A 16805-nucleotide genomic window follows, 5' to 3' on the forward strand; every position below is an offset into this window, starting at 1 on the left:
CAAACTGACTTTAGCCTTTTGGCTCTCTGATAGACCATATGAGGCATCAGCACTTTCTTGAGGGACCGTCAGAGAATCCAACCTGACATTGAAGACAGAGCTCAGAACACATACACTATACTGCAGATTATTCATTTTGTGGACTGTGCAAGACAAACAGATTTTATAAATGCATCAAGTACCTGGATAGCCTACCAAATGTTAGCCCGTATACAGTGAGCACAGCACTAAAACAAGTATCAGGTTTGTAATCCAATCCGAACAAAGCCAGACAAATTTAGAGTTTTGTACCTTTTCTGCTGTCGATCACAGAAAGCTCGAACTGTATCCGACTCTGACTGCCAGAAATTCTGAAACACGATCACGATCTATTACTCAAGGAACAGCACTGACTTTTGCTATTAAATATCCTCTGTTCACAGAAGCACATTCATTTCAGTTTGCATTCAAGTACATAATACACATTTAAATCCAGAACAGTTTTCACAATCCTGTATAAAGCATGTGGAGAATGTGCCGGTTGTAGTAAGCAGTGGAAACAGACCACGGTTTCTTTCTCAATGGTTTTAAGAGACAGACAGTCCTGCTCCAAACACTCCAGCTGCTGCACCACACTGTTCTGAAAATGCTCCAAATGTAACAGTCTGTGTGTAGACAGAAAAAACAGTGCAGATGAAGTGACATTACTTGAAGTTAAGTGATTAAAACATCACTGCTCAATGTACACGCCTTGGAAATAGGCTGCTGAGTGTTCATGTTGTGCTCTGTACCTTTGACTGTGTACCGTTCCCAAGAGAGAGGTCACATTTCTCTGACAGTCTGTTAGGGACTGCAGTGATCTAGCTTCGATTCTTTTATACCTGCTCTGAAGCACACAGAACAGAGTCCAGAAATATACGACTGTTAAAGAAATTGTTCCCATGATCATTTTCCTTCGTATTTAGCTGCAGACGATTACAGACATGCTGATATACCTTACTGTATAGGCCTACAGCATAATTGTCAAAAGTGTTTAAAACAAGTTACATTAACTGGTTTATAAGCAAACAACTCACAAACAGTCTGAAATGTCGCGAGACAGACAGATAGCTTGTTAGGTTGCTTTTGTTGGTACTCACAGAAAAGTGAGCTTTCAGCTGAGTCTTAAAGGAGTTAAACGCTGCTCGGACACCTGCACCCAACTCTTCTTCGGACTCCTCATCCCCCAACACTTTAGTAACCCTCTCTATACACACGCGCACACACACATAGGCTTTCATTAGGATTCAAGTCACTTTCTTTGTCTGGTCGAGAGTAGCAGCAGACAAAAGCTGCTTTTCTAAAAGAGCTTCAGGAAAACCAGCCTATTTTCCAAAGCTAAATTTTGTTTTAACAAAGTCAAAATATCAAGACATTTTTATTAATGGCATTTGCTAAAGCAAACATCACTAAACCTATTCAGATCAATGACTTTGGCCTTCCCAAAATACAATCGAGGCATTGTGAACATGCAGGGTTCAATCTAACATGAAAAGAAACATCAATTAAACCTATGCTAAACTGAGAAAAAAATCTGAACTGATAGTGGTTAAAAACTTACTGAAATAACTAAAAATCAATTGTGTGTATCTGTGTTAGAAAACCTGCAGATGGCGATATGGCATTTAATTGTAGTGAGGTTACTCTACGGATATAAATAAATATATAAATAAATAATTGAAACTTGTTTAGGTATTAACAAAAGTAGAGAATCCTTGATATATTTAAGGATGCGCCTCCTTTTATTCACACTGTAGTGATCTTGAAATCACAAAAAAGATTTATGTTTTAATGATGTGTTTTAATCATGGTTTTGATATGTCCCATGTTTGGTTAACAGTGTTGCATACATGGCAAATTTAATTGGACCAATATTATAAGACTAAACACACTTCAATGAAGAAAAAGAAATGACACATTTCAAGCTTATTTTGAAACATATTTGTATACAAAAACCTTAATTTACACTGTAAAAGTTTGCCGCTAACTTACTATAGACTTAATTACGATTGGAGTTCGACTTTAAACACTTTAGTCATGTTTTATGAAAAAAAATTAAGAACTAGGTAAGATTAGTTTTATTTTACAATTTTGTTTAAAACATACAATTAATATTTTGGAGCAGCAGGTTTGTAACTTACTGTAAGGTAACTTAGCATGTTATTAAATTAAATCCAACACCATATCGCATGTACCTAGGGCCGTGCAGGGCATTTTGAGGGGCATTGGCAAAAAACAAAACAATAAGGGGGCACTAAGGGTTGGGGCAGGAGACGACAGCACACGTTCTTAGACATGCCTTTCATCTCACCCCACTGTAGCACTCAGAAACTATGTTAATCTAAGTTGTACTATGCTAAAGTACAACTCTTAAAAAATTTCTATAGCCAATATTGCATTTTTCACAATGGTGCTTTGTTGACATTTCAAAAAGTTTTCAAAAAAATGTTAGCAGGTGCAAAAGTGATACTGATGCGATAACATTGACAAATCAACAGTTTTTAACATCGATTCAATGGTTTACAAGTGCAAAGATTAGAGCACCTAAACTTGTACATTGAATACTAAGGAAGATAACGTTAATACATGTAACTGATTTACTTTATTTATAAGATGAATAGCTTCTGGGACAGAAGTACATTTATAATGCTTTGTGGAGCACATGATTGGATAAAAACACCAATTAAGGGGCAACAATTCAAAATAAGGATGTTAAGGATGTGTATCATCACCCATTATTTTCTGTGCCATCCTCAGCACTTGTCTATATAATATCTTACTGAAAGGTGAATTTCAGGTTCTCTTGCCGTATTTGCCTTTGTCTCACTCCATCCAATCATCCTTCAATTCTAACAAAATGGCCAGTCCCTGCTGATGAGAAGTATGCATACATCACGATGCTGCCATTATCATATTTCACCAGAGGGATTCTGTCTCTTAAGACAGGTTTTGAGTTTAGTCAAAATGCTGCAGCAAAACGGCAAAGCGACAACCTCGATTACGTTTGCTGTCAACAAATGACTACTTTGTCAAAATGCCTCAACACTGCCAAACCCCAGGCGGAAAAAACACATGGATTTAACTCTTCAAAAACACCCCGTCGGCTTTCTCTTGGCCATTACAGACAAGCTAGGTGCCAGATCTGTATAACAATATCCAGTGGACAGTCAAAACTAACCTAATGTCCCTAGTCCAAATGACGGAAGTTAATTTTTCAAAAATTAAACCATTTTAAGATTGAGGGCTAAATAACAATATATAATTTATCCCAATTTAAAACAAACTACGTCAGCGGTTTAAAATAAATATCAGAATGTTATTTTAGTGTGCCATTTGTAGTGCTGTAATATGAGAGACTTTAGGCATTGTAAATACACGTTGTATAGCATTGGTCATCATCTAATGGTTATGTGCATTTGTCAATGCACTTGTGTTCAGTCTAAACTCAAGAGCTTCAAAGATTATTTACCTGCAGTGTCCTCTAGTGACCTGGATGTGAAAAGCCTCTTGGGTCGGAGTCTAGGCAGCAACTGGTCCCTTTTCAGGTCCCCATACGGCTCTGTGTGGTACATACAACCACAGTTAATCCCATTTAATTTGGCTAAAGATGCCTCACTGAGTTTAAATTGTGGGGTAAAATGCCTGATGATTCAAGTGGTTCACTTGTTTGGGGAAGTGCTGCTTCTGTATCTAAAGCATCTTCCTGTAGCTTTTCAATAAGATTGTAAGGTTCTACCATCGGGAAACTGGTGTCAGAAATAGCTGTCTTTTCCTGAAAACCTGAAACGGACAACAATAGAATAACTGCTTCTGGATCTGATTTATTTCACTGTAAACTTTTAAAAACCTTGTCAAGAAAATTGAGGATTTGGTCTTTTGTCATTCAGAAAATCAATATAAAAAGCACACACCTGAATCCGCAGTAATCTCTTTGAACAGCGAGGATTCAACATTTGCTGTTCTCTGAGAGTGCCATTCTTCATCATCTACGCTCTCCTTTCCATGACGTCTGTGCTTAGGAGTTGAATACTTAAAAAAACAACATATTCATAAAAAAGACCCACACTTTTAGGATCGATTGTTTTTAATACATGGGTCACTTGTATTTAGATAACTTGAGTCGCCAGGATTTAAGAATATTGTCAGAGGCGTCATTTCCATTCAAACAGAGGCAGGTGGCCTCCTCACATTTATTAAAGTCAGTTTTGCGGGCAACCTCCAAATGAGTTAGTTATCTATTAATCAGTTGCACCGTTCTACAGGAAGAAACTATATCAGTTATATGCTGCACACTCTTCACCTTTGAGACTTTTTCCGTTTTAAATCACAAACTATCAGTGAGGCTGGCTAGTTCTATAATCATCTAATGCACACAGTAGGTGCTCACAGAAATACCTGCGTGCCCAAAACCATAAGACTTTGAGGATCTAGAATGCACCGTCGTTTAGGCAAAGCATTTGTCAACCACAGTCATTGTGACTCATTTTAAAGCAGAATCAGACCAATTGTTGCAGACTGCTTTGTATGCTTTCAAATTGATTTTGCCATACTTGTGTCCTAGTCTGCACAGTCGAACACACCTCTTGGCAGTTAGCACATCATTGTTTAAAGTGAGCAATTTTTACGTTACAGTATCAACACTTCAGTTTCATGGTGCCGAGACTTAGACTTCGTACTCCTAAACATTAACATTTATGCACTTGGCAGAGGCTTTTATCCAAAGCGACTCGCATTGCAAACAAGTAAGTGCAATCCCCTGGGATTGAAATCAAGTCAATATCAGGTAGTGGTCTAGCTTTAGTTGAAACTAGTAACTTTGTATAAGCACCTATTGTACTATTGCTCTTTGCATGACACATCGCTTATTGCTCCCCGAACTCTTTGTAAGTCGCTTAAGATAAAAGCGTCTGCAAAATGACTAAATGTTAACTGGCACAAGTAACAATAGAGATGCGTCAATGTAGTCTTCACATTTTGAATGTCTTCTTCTTAAAATGATTTTATTTAACCTGGTCAGGAGCAGGTTTTCTTTGGTAAACCCAGGGTTTATTTTGATCTCCTCCCTCTTTTAAAGCGCAAGTGGTGTACCTCATTCCTTCATTCATTAATTAATACAGTCACTTATTGCATACATTTTGATCACACAGAGACCATCTCCGTGACTAAAATGTCATATTAGCTTTAAATGTCATAATTTTTGCAATAATAATGGAATTTTGTAATTTCCCTGTGCATTTTTATTAAAACTTCTTTACAGTGAATTAGATATAGCAAAACTCATCATCTATCCTTACATGGCCGTGTATTACATCAGAGCATATAGTTTCACTTACATCCTCAATTTGTAGTTTTCTACGGAGGATAAGAAATGACTTGTATAAATAAAGTGCATGAATAAACAAATTAATAAATATTAACAAATGCAGAAATGCAGCGATAAAGGTAATAAACCTGGGGGTGGTAATCGATGATCGGCTTAACCTTACAAGTCATGTTGCCAGCACCACCCGGTCCTGTAGATTCATCCTCTACAACATTAGGAAAATTAGACCTTTCCTATCGGAAGCACTCTACCCAAGTCCTAGTCCAGGCTCTCGTCTTGTCCAAACTGGATTATTGCAATGCGATTCTGGCTGGACTTCCTGCTTGCACAATCAAACCTCTCCAGATGATCCAGAATGCGGCGGCAAGAGTGGTCTTCAATGAACCGAAGAGAGCGCATGTAACTCCGCTCTTCATCAGGTTACACTGGCTCCCTGTTGCCGCCTGCATAAAGTTCAAAGCTATGCTCCTCGCCTACAAGACCACCACCGGGTCCGCACAATCGTATCTCCACTCGTTAATGCAGATCTATGTTCCTGCCAGATCACTGCGGTCTGCAAAGGAACAATGACTAGTGGTACCATCCCAAAAAGGATAAAAGTCACTCTCCCGTACCTTCTCTGGATCTGTTCCACATTGGTGGAATGATCTACCTGCTGCTACAAGATCAGCAGACTCTGTTGCCATCTTTAAAAAAAGCATCTCTTCCGTCAACACGTCTCTGATTGATTTACCCTAATTCTTTTCCCTTTCCTTCTTAAAAAAATATTGATCAGTCTGAGACTGACACCTTCATTAATTTACGGAATCATGTGTTTGTTTATTGGTACATCTATCTATTAATTAATTTAAACAAGTTATTTTCTGCACATCAATAAATCCACTGTATGCAAAGAGTAAAATGTGTCTTGCTCAAGCGTTTTCTACTGCTATTTAGCTTTTTTGGTCCGGTTGCCATGGTGAATCATAATATCGTCGCTCTAGTGATCATGGCTTGTCGTAGGTGTGCTGCAAGCTCTTAACTCCAGGTAAGCCTACCCAGAGTTGATAGAACTAACTCAAATCAGCTGTTCTGAAACCAAAAACTAAAAGTTTCTAATATCGAAGTAAACCAACTGAGTTCAAGGTATAACCTAGAGTTGGTTGAACATCCTTTTTGAAACAGGCCCCATGTTGTAAATACACACTCAGTCTGTGTATTGAAAGTCGTGCTGAGGGGCAATTAAAATATGGTCCTGCTCACAGACAAAAAAAAAGGATATACTTGTCAATGAAGACAAATTAATAGATTCCAAATGTCGTTCCAATGCCACAAACTGCCTTGAGACTGCGTTGTAAATGCAATCTGATTTATATTCTATTATTTATATAAAGAGCGTAAGGAGTTCTTAGATTTTTTTTGTGCGCATTTATTGAGTTGAGTGTCCCCCCTGTAAAATGACACTGCTGTTTAATTGAAGATTTTATCCAATGTATCGACGTCTAACACAGCACATCACAGTTTAAGAGGCAGAACATCACTAGTTCAATGCGAAGCACTGCTTTATAATGTCTGTTTTATATTAGATTTATGATTTAAGTCAGGCATGGTCACGCACAACATGTCCACTCTGTTAGGGGAATTAAAGAGGAAAATAAATGCGAAAACATTCAACAAATCAGTGTCCCCATTTGTAGTCCCCTATTGTCTCAGTTATACTATAAGACTGGAGAAAAAATATATATACACACTGAACAAAATTATAAACGCAACACTTGTTTTTACCCCATTTTTCATGAGCTGAACTCAGAGATCTAAAACTTTTTCTATGTACACAAAAGGCCTATTTCTCACAAGTCTAAATCTGTGTAAGTGAGCACATCTCTCACAATGGGCCTCAGGATCTCGTCATGGTATCTCTGTGCATTCAAAATGCCACCTTTGTTCGTTGTCCATAACATACACCTGCCCATACCATAACCCCGCTGCCAACATGGGCCACTCGATACACAACGATGACATCGGCAAACTGCGTACCCCCACAATGCCATACTCTCTGCCATTTGCCCTGCACAGTGAAAACCAAGATTCATCCATGAAGAGACCTTTCCAAAGTGCCAGTCGCCATCGAATGTGAGCATTTGCCCACTCAAGTCGGTTACGACGATGACAAACTGCAGTCTGGTCCAGACCCTGATGAGGACAACGAGCATGCAGATGAGCTTCCCTGAGAAAGTTTATGACAGTTTGTGCAGAAATTAAAGAATTAATTAAAAAGAAGGGTTATGCAAACCAATTGTTGCAGCAGCTGTCCAGGTATCTGGTCTCAGACGATCTTGGAGGTGAAGATGCTGGATGTGGAGGTCCTGGGCTGGTGTTGTTACACGCGTTTTGCGGTTGTGAGGCCGGTTGGATGTACTGCCAAATTCTATGCAACGCATTTGGAGATGACTTATAGTAGCGGAATGAACATTAAATTCACAGGCAACAGCTCTGGTGGACATTCCTGCAGACAGCATGGCAGAACTTGCGACATCTGTAAAATGTGCAGTTTTATGCCACAATGCCAGAGTGGCCATTTATTGTGGCCAGCCTAAGGCACACCTGTGAAATAATCATGCAGTCTAATCAGCATCTTGATATGCCACACCTGAGAGGTGGATGGATTATCTCAGCAAAGGAGAAGTGCTCACTAAAACAGCCGTAGACAGAATTGTGAAAAATGTGAGAAATAAGCCTTTTGTGTACATAGGAAAAGTATTAGATCTTTGAGTTCAGCTCATGAAAATGTATTTAGAATGTTCTTATCAGACAAAGCTAGACTGAGCAATGAAGCACAACCGAGTCCATGTTATTTATATAGCGCTTTTCACAAATTTGTTGTTGCAAAGCATCTTTACGTACATATTTTATACATTATTTTTTCTATTCATCTATTACCATAACAAAATTTTACAGTACATGGTATTAAAAACTGGTGTTATTGGCAAATTTACCTGAAATGAATACCATGGTAGATTGTTGTACTGCAAGTTGTTCAATTGAAGTATATTATTTTAAAAGTGACCACTACTGTTACCGCTCTTCCATTTTTAATATAAGTGAATGGAGGATGAGATTTTGAAGCTTAAAAAAGTGCATCATTGATCAAAAACTGCTTGACACGGCTCCATGGGGTTAATAAAAGCCTTCTGAAGCAAATCGATGAGTTTCAGAGAAATATCCATATTTACAACTTTATTAACTATAATGTCTAACTTCCATTTCACATGAGTTTTAAAACATTCATATGGGATTAAAAATAGGAAACCTTATTCACATGAGTTTGGAAAAAAGAAAAGTGTAAGTCTACCTTGGTGAATTCCTCCTCATTACTGCTGGGTGAAGATAGAGGTAAAACTGAAAAGAACAAAAAGTTGTTAGCTGCAGAATTTATGAAGCGATGCAGTCTAGCAGGAAATACTGAAGGGCAATACCTCTGAGTTTGCCTTTAGATCTGGATCTCTTCCTGCTGTAGTCAATATGCGGCACATCTCTGCGGAGAAACTCCTCACTTGAATGCATCATCCTCATTCTCTTCTACAATTAACCAGATTGACATAAATCATTGAAGGCACAATGTCTGATGTATAAAATGTCTATTATAAGGTCTCTACATATTCAAGCTAACCTTGACAGTTTTGTCCAGAGTGTCAGGGAGGGATTTTGTAGACCTGCTCAAGAAATATAAATGTTGTTGTGAATCTAACAATAAAAACTACAGCACCCTTCTGAGAAAGGATATAGTCACTTTATTTATGTGTGTTAAGACTTAAGCATTCAAATAACTGTGACAGTGTTACCCAGTCACAGTTTTTCAGTGTTAGCGAAAGTATTACTGTTTCTGCCAATTACAGGATCTTTAGACAAAACAGGTATTATAGAAAGGTGTGTTACCCATTAGATGATGAAGACTGACAGAACAACACGGTCTTGGCACGTGCCACCTGAACAGAAAGGTCACACTCCATTTATCTTTACTTTTGAAAAAAGTTTGTTATATTTAGAAACAAGTCGATACTATTTGTATATTAATAGCATTGTCCAAATGACAGTCATATGGAAGCGGAACCCAAATCTTTGTGATGTCTGAAAGCCCTGATGTGTCAACATTTAATAATATAAAAAGTTTGCCTACCACATATTAGTAGTTCTTGCTCCAAGAAACTTGTTTTTGTGCCTACTGATTTATGTAACAGAACTGATTTATAACTTTTGTAGGTATGAAGCACTTGTCAACACAATTTGTATACATGGATATCTTTGCACACCACTGACCTGGTACCTCCATAAAGCAGTCATGAAAGTTATAGTCTCTGGCTTCACATGTGACTTCCCTGACCATTCTGTGTCATAAGTGTCACCCACACATTGCGACACCTTAAGGGTTACCTGAGGCAGTCATATACAAGCCCACTCATGACTGAAACGGGAAAACTGCATACTCCTCTTTAAAATGTTACTTAAACCATCCCACTGTCACAATTAGTGTCAAAGCACAGTCTCTAGCGTTTAGTCCTAAATAAATCATGACGCCTTGTCAACTAGCTTTAAGTGTTGACATCCGAAGAAATCACAGAAGAAGCAGAGAAGTACCTCCAGACATACCTCTGAATCTGAATTGTCCTTATAGTAAAAGATGTCTTTGTCTTGTGTTCGTTTCAGTCTATACTCATCAAAGAGAGGAAAATATCAAACCACAGTATTTTCCATCAATTAAGACATATGCCTAATAAACATTAAGCATACTTACTTTGCTCCTGGATAGCTGCTTGTTCCACTAAGGAGGAAGGAAACCTGACAAAAGATTTAATGACCAGGACCAAACAAACATATCCCCAAATAAGGTCATCCCTGAAAGTGACCGCTGGAACTTACTTTAGTTGTGCCTTTGAGGTCTCCAGCAGGTGGACTATGGAGAAAATTACATAAGTGACCTTATACTAATGCCTTGAAAAGGTCCAAATAAACTGAAATCGGTTTAAGAAATCATTGTGTGGTTGGACAAACATGCCTGGTAAGTGTCTCTGGCGTATTCAGTTGCCGGGACCCTGCATAAGACATTCACACAGTTATAAAGTGAAAAACTGAATAAATATGCAACCATTAAAAAGTGTAAGTGTAACGTGTGTGTGCCTTCAAGAATGCCCAAGTCCTCTTCTGATTTCACAACCCCCTTTAAAAAAAAAAAAGTAAGAGAGGGAAAATGTAATTTTGACAAAGTAGTATTTGTGTGAAGTTTATTTACAAGGGCTAGCTGCAGCTTCTCTTCAAACACTCTTGTCAAGGCAGTCTGAATGTTGTACTCCGAGCTAAAGATGATTTCGACCTTTTGGCCGGTGATCGTTCCGTGACTGATTGGGTTCAACATGTTAACAGTCAATATCTTCTGTTCATCCCGGTCTAAAGGAATGAGTACATTCTTCATGAGCGAGTGCAAAGTTCTAGATATATTGTAGAAAGCCACATTGACACTGGTATATTTTCTTATACAACCCACCTTGTAGATTAAATGTACTGATGACGTCTTTGGGCAGGTGAATCAGCTCCCACAGGGTATTCTAGAGTACACGATAAGTTACTAAAACACTACTTATTCTGTATTGAAATATGACCTTCCATGAACACACCTGCGGGTCATTTACAAAGAAACTTAAAGTTGATGTTCCAATGTTGAAATCCACCCAAAAATGCTTTAGAAACTCGTCCTCAGGCTTGAACAGCTAAACAGATCAAACAATGAGGAATAGGAGAAAGTAGCAGTGTACATTTTATATTTACAAAACTAAGGCTTAAAAATGAAACATGTGCTTACTTCGGTTGAGTCAAGAAAAATCCTAATACACGGGAAGGAGAATACTCTAGGACACAGATAAGGTAACATGTCAAAGGTGAATGCCTGCATTACGACCTGCTCCTCAAAACAAGTTTTAAAAAAATACCTTCGAGAGTTCCCAAAATAGCTATTGAGTTCATTTAGGAATGTCCTGCAGTCCTTAACACGAAGAAAAATAAAAGAACTCAAAACCAGTAACAAAACATTTAAAAATCAATCTGTTTAGTCAAGCTCATAAAAAAATCTGAAAACATACGGTTTCAAAATCTTTGTCACGAATTAATGTAAAAGCTGAAGCAAAGCTTCTGAAACTGAACCATTTGCCAGCAAAGTCTTCTCTTAGTTTTTTTGGAGTCATTCTGCAGAGAGCTTCAGATATGGCCACCTGCATTTCATAATCTGGTAATAATATTTTATATTATGAACATGTTGATTAGCTAAACATTTTCCACACATAGCCTATTCATTAATTATATAAAAAAAACATACCCCCAATGTCTATCAGCGCTTTTGCCAAGTCTTCTCTGAAATAAAGAAGATGAAAGTATTGTGTTAATTAACTCGCGATATTTTGTCCACCAGATGGCGCTATTTTGCTTTTAAAGAAAATTAAAATCTCTCTTTCTTAACTCGGCAGCCTCCCCATATAGTGTTATTCGCCGTATTTCCTTCTCCCCCTACTGGACGCATGAGTTACAACAGGGGCGTAAAACTGCCTGGGGCGTATATCTACCTGCTCCAGGTCTGCAGCCTCCCCATATAGGAGAGCTACCCAATGTCCTTTGACTGATGCTCAAACAAAATTACAGCCAATCGGAGAATGTCTTTACACTTTTAAAAACACAGCACGGCCAGGAAAAACGTTATATAATTGTAATTCTTTTGTAGATGAGGTGGTTCAGCCTATATATAGCTTTCCTGTAGCTCAGTGGTGCTAACAATGCCAAGGCCGTACGTAGGATTGCACGTACTTAGACACAAATGTATAGGATAATGAAATGCAAGTCGCTTTGTATAAAAACGCCCTCCAAATGCGTAAATCTATATAAAACAAGTTAGGGCTAGGCTTCATCATTGTACCCAACTGTGTACCTTCGAACGCACAGTCAAATGTTTTGTCCTCAAATTTTTAACTGGTATGGGATGAATTTCGACTCAAAATGATTAACAAATGCACGCACAGTCATCCGTGAACGTGATACACGTTTCGTTTGTATTTTACGATTCACAAACAAATGCCTTATGATTTGATTCTGTGAAATTTAGATTTGAATAAACACGAAGCGATTTGTACAAATAGAAGCAGATTTGTGATCGCAATGTTTTATTTTGTGTTCATGTATATTGATTTTGCGCATACCAATGAGAAGTTTATTCAAATCATAAGGCATTTGTTTGTGAATCGTAAAATACAAATGAAACGTGTATCACGTTCACGGATGACTGTGCGTGCATTTGTTAATCATTTTGAGTCGAAATTCATCCCATAACAATAGGTCATGGGGTGCAATGATGTATCCCTAAAAAGTACAACATTTTGTGTAAAGGTACCACCTCAGGGACAGAAAAGGTAATTTACAAAAAACAATTCTGACAGTGAATGAAAGCGTTTGTCTACAACTTTTACGTACCATTGTAAAAAGGCACAATAAACAGAATTTAGAAATAGGTGAAATTGTCTGTTGTTAAATGTTTGTTAATTGTACAGGAGTATTTTAATAGAAGTAACAATGCATACTGGGTGTTACTTAATTAATAGACTTACAAGAGCCCGATATGGTCATCTGACTGGCAGAGTCTCTTCCTGATATCTTTGGGACTGCTGTCTAACATGGAGTTTATGGTTCGGATTGCCTAAAACGAAATCAGGCAGAAACAATTTCACATCCTAAATGTCTGTCGGTTTTAAAAATGTCGACAAACAATTACCTCTAAACGCAGAGAGAAAGGTGCTTCATGATCCAAGACAACAGCTCCAAAACGCAACAGAAAGACATCCAGGATCTTATTACTGCCTTACGCGTGCGCAGAATATAATCTAACGTTATTTAGATGTTAATAATACTCACTCAAGTAGGCTACAACAACAACAAAATCAATCAAAACGATTGATTAATATTGAAGTAAAGGTTACCTGCACTGGTCATCTGACACAGACTCTGTAAACAAGACAAGCACGTATTTTTAATAGTTGTAAAAAAGGAAGTTAAAGGGGTTCTGCACAACAGAAAATGTATTACCATGGAAACCTCGTAGAACACTTCTATGAGTTTTATGGCGATCTTGGTCGGTTTTTGCTGTTCTTTAAGATGCTCGGAAACTCTCTCAAACCAATTCAACATGTAATCGGTTAAAACATGACAAATGATTATACTGACAAGTAACATTTAGCTTTAATTTCGATAAATAAAATGACATGCTTATCTTTATAACCAAGCCGTGGTGAACAAGTTTAAGAATACACTCCTCATCCTTACTGATCACATGTTCAATGGCTCGTAATATTAAAGCAACATTCTTGTGTCCATTTCTCCGCAGTTCCTGCATGCAATTTATTTAAGTCATCAGCATAAAATGTTTCGATACTTCAAGTGGACAATGTTATAAATATTTCCCAAAATTATAGGCATAGACATGAAAATTATTTTAAAAACCTGATCACTGATCAAATCACTGATAAAAGCTAAACTTGCCGTGGTAACAACTTCATCCAAACGATCGGCCAAGGTTACAGAAGATTTTTCTTCAATAACTGTTATAATAGCCTTTTCAACGTTATTCTGAACAAAAGCATCCTGGAGTTTACTTCGAAACTGTGTAGTTAAAAGGAAATCTGGATTATTATTTACCCAACGATTGAAATGCTTTATTTGAGAACAATTTGAAAATGTCAGTACAACTAATACATATATTTATTTCGTAGTGTCAGGAAAACAAACAGTCTATAAATAAAGAAACAATATATCTCACTCATGGCTTAACTCACACTCATGGCAGGCATGCGCGTTCCTCATACGAAAGACTGTCTGATTAGACACAGGTGTCTTTAAATTACAAATGAGGGAGGAATGACCTGTGAAAACCTCGTACTCACTCTCACTATTCCTGCCAATTTATTTCAGTAAAGAAGTGGGAGAAGTATAGCCCATGCACTGAAACGTCCAGATATTGTTTATATATATATATATATATATATATATATATATATATATATATATATATATATATATATATGTGTGTGTGTGTGTGTGTGTGTGTGGCTTAAGACTAATCCTAGACTAAATAATAATACATGTTAGAAATAAATTAAATACATTTTAGAGCTGTCTAACTGAAAACACTGACATGTCTTGAAATACATTAGTGCTGTTGTTTTGCCACAAATTGCTAGGGTGGCCCACTGGTGCACAACACAAGGAAATATAAAAAGCAAATGTAACAGCCTCGATTTGGCTTGACACTGAATCCTCTCAGTTGAAGTGTCCCTTGTTGACTACTGTTTATGAACAATCCTGATTCTGTTAAAAAACATTGCTCTTACCCTAATACTCTCAGTACAATTAGAGCTTGGTGATCTATAGAAGGCCGGGCTCAGTTATCATCTCCTCTCACTCCCATTCTTGATAACCCAGACTCCTTGCCAGGCTGTAAGGACCAGGGCTTTAAAGTGTGGAGCACCCAAGGGCTGAAGAAAATAGGTGATCTATTCAATGGCCAGATTTTACTATCCTTACAGTAGTTGCAACTTGGTTTATTTAATCAAGGTGGCTTCTACAGATATTTACAAATTAGAGATTTCATAATTAAAGACACCACCTTAATGTCTAATAACACCACTTCATGTGTGGAGAATGCCCTGTCTCTATGGATTTATAAGAAATGCATCAATGTTTTTTACAGAGCTCTGAACTCTAATTCTCCTCTTACCTCACAAACCACCCAGCATGCTTGGGAAAAAGATCTAGGCGTTGTTATAGATGATGCTGACTCGCAGGAGGTCTGGTCTCAGGCCATGAACATTTCGGTGTGTAATCGTGCCAAATCCATACGGTTCAGAATTGTACATTGCACGCATATAACACCTGTTGTCACGAACAAAATGGACGCTAATATTTCCCTGCTTTGCTGGAAATGCAATTCTGAGACTGGTAATTATATTCACGGCCTCTGGTCATGTGTGAAGTTACAAATGTATTGGTCTAGTATTGTGAATGATCTAACTGCTATATTTGGTGTCCCAATACGGATGGACCCTATGTGCCTGATACTTGGTCTCCCGGATGATCGGATCACTGAAAGTAAACACAGGAGACTTTTCAATACTGACTTTTGCTGCTAGAAAGAACATCCAACTCTTCTGGATCAAGAATTCTGCTCCGACAAAAAAAATCATGGCACAATATGTTATGGACTGCGTAGTGAATACATCACGTGCATGCTTCTCTCCAAAATGGATGCTTTCCATAAGGTATGGGACCCTTACTTGCAGCATATTGGGCCCACGCTGTCATCCTTCTTGCTTCGTGGATTTCCTAGATCAACCTAGCCGGTCTAACGAGCGCCTTGTAGCCTTGCTATGTTCGTGTGCTTTGTGATGATTCTTATCTGGATACTGCTTGTCTTGTTGCAGGAGATTAATTAACTTTTTCTTTTTTCATAGTTGTTTTCTATTTACTGTACCCATATACCCACTTCTGCTTTTTTCCGTCATGTCTGAGCAGTTATGTGTGTGTTGTGTTAAAAAAAATCAAATGTAATAAAAATATATGTAAAAAAAAGCAATTATAAGTTCACAACGCAATCAAGCTACTACACAACGAAAATACTCCAGACCACTGGGAGCACTTTCGGCATGAAAAAAGCTCACCGGATAGGAGGAGTGCGTTTTGTTGGGTGTTGTTTCAGTAGTTGATTGGTAGCCTGTTTTGGTTGTGTAAAGCATTTAAAAGGAAAGTGTGCTCGGCTGTGGAAAAACTGAATGTCAATAGCAAAAAATCTCATATGAACAAATTAGAGACTTGTTACACAGCGCTTTTGAATGCTTGATTTTGATTGGCTAATCATGACATTCTAATGTTTGTTTTGGCCCTTCACCAGACTTGGTAAGATGTGGAGTTGCTGCGCTGCTGCTGTCTCTCGTAGTGAAATTGTTTTGTCTCTGGCGGACGTTCAAGGTTACTAACCTGCCTGAAATGTATGTATATTTAAAACATGCAGCCAATTTTTGTGTTAATGACTAACGTTCATGTTAGGCACAGTTTAATATGACATTTTGCAGGTATCCTGTATTTTAACTTGCAAATCAATCCACTCTGTATTCTTTATTTTTTTACACTCTTCTTTTTTATATGTATAACTCTGGGAATTCCATTATTAAAACTATATTCTCCATGTTTTGAGCTCAGTAAAATGTTGATAGGTTGAAGCCAACCTGGATGGCGCTTACAAAAAGAGCGCTTGCCATGGAAAGTGGCAGGATTTTGGGCACTGCACCGCCAATGAACCATCCGCTTTTTCCCGCTTACTGAATGTCTCCCACTGAAAATGAGCTAGACATTCATGACTGCCGCTCAAAACTAATAACACAGGATAAGCCAGATGTTGTGCATA

The 16805-nt window shown here is 37.8% G+C and overlaps 1 protein-coding gene across 12 annotated transcripts in view; it reads right to left on the minus strand.

The window, feature by feature from the left end:
* sycp2l (synaptonemal complex protein 2-like) overlaps positions 1-16805 on the minus strand; it is a 38595-nt gene that overhangs the window by 1060 nt on the left and 20730 nt on the right. Inside the window, exons 1-31 of one of the 12 annotated variants that reach the window (XM_079447368.1) lie at positions 14182-14223; positions 13889-14008; positions 13620-13736; positions 13436-13537; positions 13330-13354; positions 13125-13210; positions 12961-13049; positions 11685-11719; positions 11452-11594; positions 11302-11354; positions 11175-11220; positions 10990-11082; positions 10860-10920; positions 10608-10762; positions 10496-10535; positions 10374-10410; positions 10238-10271; positions 10113-10156; positions 9968-10025; positions 9257-9306; positions 8991-9033; positions 8797-8899; positions 8673-8719; positions 3930-4047; positions 3682-3798; positions 3488-3577; positions 1119-1225; positions 771-865; positions 545-644; positions 292-350; positions 1-82 (exon numbers count right to left, since the gene is read on the minus strand). In XM_079447368.1, coding sequence (XP_079303494.1) covers positions 1-82; positions 292-350; positions 545-644; positions 771-865; positions 1119-1225; positions 3488-3577; positions 3682-3798; positions 3930-4047; positions 8673-8719; positions 8797-8899; positions 8991-9033; positions 9257-9306; positions 9968-10025; positions 10113-10156; positions 10238-10271; positions 10374-10410; positions 10496-10535; positions 10608-10762; positions 10860-10920; positions 10990-11082; positions 11175-11220; positions 11302-11354; positions 11452-11594; positions 11685-11719; positions 12961-13049; positions 13125-13210; positions 13330-13354; positions 13436-13537; positions 13620-13736; positions 13889-14008; positions 14182-14196 — 2364 coding nt within the window. In that variant the 5' untranslated portion in view covers positions 14197-14223. Of the gene's footprint in view, positions 83-291; positions 351-544; positions 866-1118; positions 1226-3487; positions 3578-3660; positions 3799-3929; positions 4048-8672; positions 8720-8796; positions 8900-8990; positions 9034-9256; positions 9307-9967; positions 10026-10112; positions 10157-10237; positions 10272-10373; positions 10411-10495; positions 10536-10607; positions 10763-10859; positions 10921-10989; positions 11083-11174; positions 11221-11301; positions 11355-11451; positions 11595-11684; positions 11720-12960; positions 13050-13124; positions 13234-13329; positions 13355-13435; positions 13538-13619; positions 13737-13888; positions 14009-14181; positions 14260-16805 lie in introns of those variants that run through there. The other 11 variants (XM_079447364.1, XM_079447365.1, XM_079447370.1 and 8 more) reach the window with 11 other exon arrangements.

The sequence above is a fragment of the Barbatula barbatula genome (genome assembly GCF_947034865.1).
Source record: "Barbatula barbatula genome assembly, chromosome: 23".
Lineage (NCBI taxonomy): Eukaryota > Metazoa > Chordata > Actinopteri > Cypriniformes > Nemacheilidae > Barbatula > Barbatula barbatula.